At 31.9% G+C, this 3,525-nt stretch overlaps 1 protein-coding gene across 1 annotated transcript; it reads right to left on the bottom strand.

The window, feature by feature from the left end:
* Positions 1 to 960: 960 nt before the first annotated feature.
* On the bottom strand, positions 961 to 2,788 carry LOC107010880 (transcription factor bHLH18-like). The gene is made up of 4 exons (XM_015210144.2): positions 2,722 to 2,788; positions 2,093 to 2,620; positions 1,267 to 1,614; positions 961 to 1,184 (listed from the first exon to the last, which is right to left on the bottom strand). Exons 1-4 carry the CDS (start codon positions 2,755 to 2,757, stop codon positions 1,098 to 1,100), a joined length of 999 nt encoding a protein of 332 aa, XP_015065630.1. The 5' UTR covers positions 2,758 to 2,788; the 3' UTR covers positions 961 to 1,097.
* Positions 2,789 to 3,525: the final 737 nt, after the last annotated feature.

Here is a 3,525-nt window from a genome sequence, read left to right as displayed (position 1 = left end):
AAGCTACATATAATAAACAGAAAACATAAAAGAGCTGGGAATTAAATAAAACAAGGTTAAAAAAAAATAAAAATTTACCTGGTTCTGGGCGGCGAACCGAAACTACGAGTTTGAAGAAGACGACTCCACCTCCTCAACTCGAAAAACCACAAAAACACTTTAAAATTTTTGAACTATGGGAACCAAGAATTCTCAAAATTTTATGAGTATTCTTTTATTTTCCCCTCCAAATCCTCTCCTAAAAATAATGAATGAAGTGGGCTTATATAGAAACCCAAAAATCCTCAAAAAGGATGAAATACCGATGTGGGACTATTGCAAAATTGAAAATTGTTTGAGAGACAATGTGGGAAAGGCAGATTTTTTTTTTTTGTCTTTGACTCAAAATGTATGAATTTTAAAATCATCGGACCAAAATTTGCTATTAAATAAATAAAGATTCAAAATCACGAATTTTTAAAATGTTAGGCCAAAATTGGGTGTCAACAATTACAACAAAAGGACACTATAAAATTTTCTTTCTCCATCACTTATGCGTCAAATTTATAGGTCTTACAAGAAATGATATTCATATATCCAAATTAGAGACGATAAGAGGTCGGTTTCCAGTTCCAGTCTGTGCCACAAATTAACTCCAATAATCATGTAGTAGTACTATTCATTACACCATCAACCATTAACATAATTAAACAAAAATTATTGTGTAGTAGTATACAACAGAAGGCCAAAAATTAGTTACTTAAAGCCCAAAAACAAACAAACATGCATGGCCTGTAGCTAGCAGTCCCCCAAAGGAGAACAAGAAAATGACTAGTTAGTGGAACTCCATGACTTGTCAAAAAATAGGGAGCCAGCCTCATTTGTAAAAAGCATAAACTGGGGCTATTGTGATCAAACGGGTCCCAACTCCCAACTTTGTGACCCGAAAAAAGAAACAAAAAACAAAGCCCTAGTCCACAATAATGAAAACCTTCTACCCAAGACCCAAGTCATGGAATCCACCCTTACATTAATCTAAATTCAACACTGCCCTTTAAATAGCTGAAAATTAGCTTCTGAGATCTTGAAATTCTTCTCTATGCAACTAGACAATTGTCTTATTTATGGCTATTGATAAGCTTCATTATAGACAAACGTATGTTGTTCGCGACTTGTTCTGTTGCCATGTCCAACTGATGATCCATCTGTTTCAATAAAATAAATTCAAATTAGCAAAAAATAACACAATAATTTGAGTATCTAATAGTTCTATGAATTTGTTAGTACCTGAGCAACAATAGATATGAGTGTTGTATCATAACCAAATGGAATGACACTGCTACTAGTAATAGTGAGTTGAAACATTTCTACTTGGCTGAATATTTCCTTTATTATTCCCGCTTGCTTTTTGCAACAAACTCTAATCAACACATTTCCATCTGAAACTCTAACGTCAATTTCTGGAACAACTGATTTGTTGGAGTTTTCATTACAAGTTGAAAAATTGTCATAATTTGAGTGCAACCGACTTCTCTTAACTGGTTGCTTGTTAGCTTCTTCGTCTAGCCTTTTTACTTGTTCTTCAAGTTGTTTAATATATGTAATCGCATCTCCAAGTATTGATGCCTTGTCCAACTGTTACAGCTCAACAAAAAACATAATCAATCTCAAGTAAACGTATTATTTTAGAATTTTATGTACAATATTTTCATATACAAAGTGGAGAGAAGATGTGAAGCCCTTAATTAATTAGATTCTTTTCTTAAAAAAATGAAATCACACTACATATCTCAAGATTTTGCAGTAGCCACAAAATTAAATCTCATATATAAAACTCGCGTTAATCATGCAGCTAGATCTATTTAATTAAGCTTATCTAAAACTAGATATATTCTATATTTTCTATTGACTTATAAATCTTTAACAAGAGCTAAAAGACTCCTAAAAATATAGGTCTCAAATCAAATGTACTGACATGACTAAAAGTTTGTTGCTAATTACTATCACATACTATATATAGATTTTTTTCTTCATTTTCTCTTATTTGTGGTAAAGATACTTCCAAAAAAGGACGAGCATGACTAAAGAGATTTAGAAAAAGAAGAAGTAGTACCTTCTTTAGGTTAGGGATGAGGGTGGACAGAGTTACGAAATACTGAGTGAGTCGTTCTCTTCTCTTTCTTTCAGCCAAAACATGGTCTTGAGCCTGTAAAGGCGTTCTACTATAATTCATCTTCTTCGACTGACCAGCACCAAATCCCATGGCCTGGAATAGTTGCTTACTATCATCGTAATCAGAATCAGAACAAGTATTTGATGAGGAGAAATTAATAGTAGTTCCTGATGGAACCTCAGTCTTAAGAGAAGATGTATTCAAATTTTTAAAGTAGTTTTGGGCATTAGTAGTAGTAGGAGTGGCTGATGGAGAATTGGAGTTGGAAAAAGAAATAACACTGGGAGACGAACAAGGCGGAGAGGTACTAGTATTTTGGTTAATTGAACTGCAAAAGGCTGGTTTCTCCTCAAATATTTCACCACTTTGAGAAACTTGAATATTATCCAAGGTAAATAGGTCACTATTGAATGCAAAATCATCAAATGTCTGGTCAATGTATTGAAGTTCGTTCATATTCATAACATCCTGTATTTGTCAAATAAAAATGTTATGTATCTATAAAAATTCACGCGAAATAAAAGCACAAGATATTAATACATGTTCATATATATATTATTTTGTCTTACCATTTCAGACCACCATGTAGCTGATGAAATATCCATTGTTGAGGAGACAGATGTATTAGATAAATAAATAAATTCCAAAATCACAATTAGTATATTTGAGGAACACTGATTAAGCGGCGGAATTAAAACTTTAATTTGAGGGGATCCAAAAATGGACGCTTTTGGTTTCAGATGTTGTCTGTCTGTCTCTCTGTCAAATTCTTGTATGTTTTATACTGCTTCAATTATTGTGTTGACCGAAAACAAAGTAAAAGATAAGAGGAAATAGATTGAAAATCAATTTAAATATTGTGTTCTCACTGTCTATGATTATTGCACATAAAAATATTACAAGTAAAAGGGCACGTGTGAAAAAGGAAGCTTCAGTTTTCTCTCTCTTAATTCAATTAATAATCAATGGAAATAAAATATTTTATTCTCCTTAATTACTCATTTATTTTTTAATTAATTGACAAATCTATTAACAAAAATGAGTTTATCAATTTACTCATAACATAAATTATAAAGTAAATGAATTAATTTTAATTTTTTCAAAATAATTAATTAGGCATATTCTTCTTTGATTTTGTAAAATAGAGAAATGATTAGAGACAAATAAAAAAAAAACAAAGTAATTTAAAAAAGAGAAGTCAAATTTATGTATGTATAATAATTAGGGAATCCGTATTAACTTTTTGACCACACTCGTCCCTTAACCAAACCGGGATTTACCCACCCACGTATTTTGTTGGCAGTAGCGGTTCATTTTTGAACCCGGGTATTTTGCGCGTACCCGTGTGAATACACTACTTCCCTGTTCTTTAA

Source organism: Solanum pennellii, chromosome 2 (genome assembly GCF_001406875.1).
Source record: "Solanum pennellii chromosome 2, SPENNV200".
Classification (NCBI taxonomy): Eukaryota; Viridiplantae; Streptophyta; class Magnoliopsida; order Solanales; family Solanaceae; genus Solanum; species Solanum pennellii.
The sequence above is the reverse complement of the archived record's forward strand: the minus strand, read 5'-3'. Positions and strand labels throughout refer to the sequence as shown.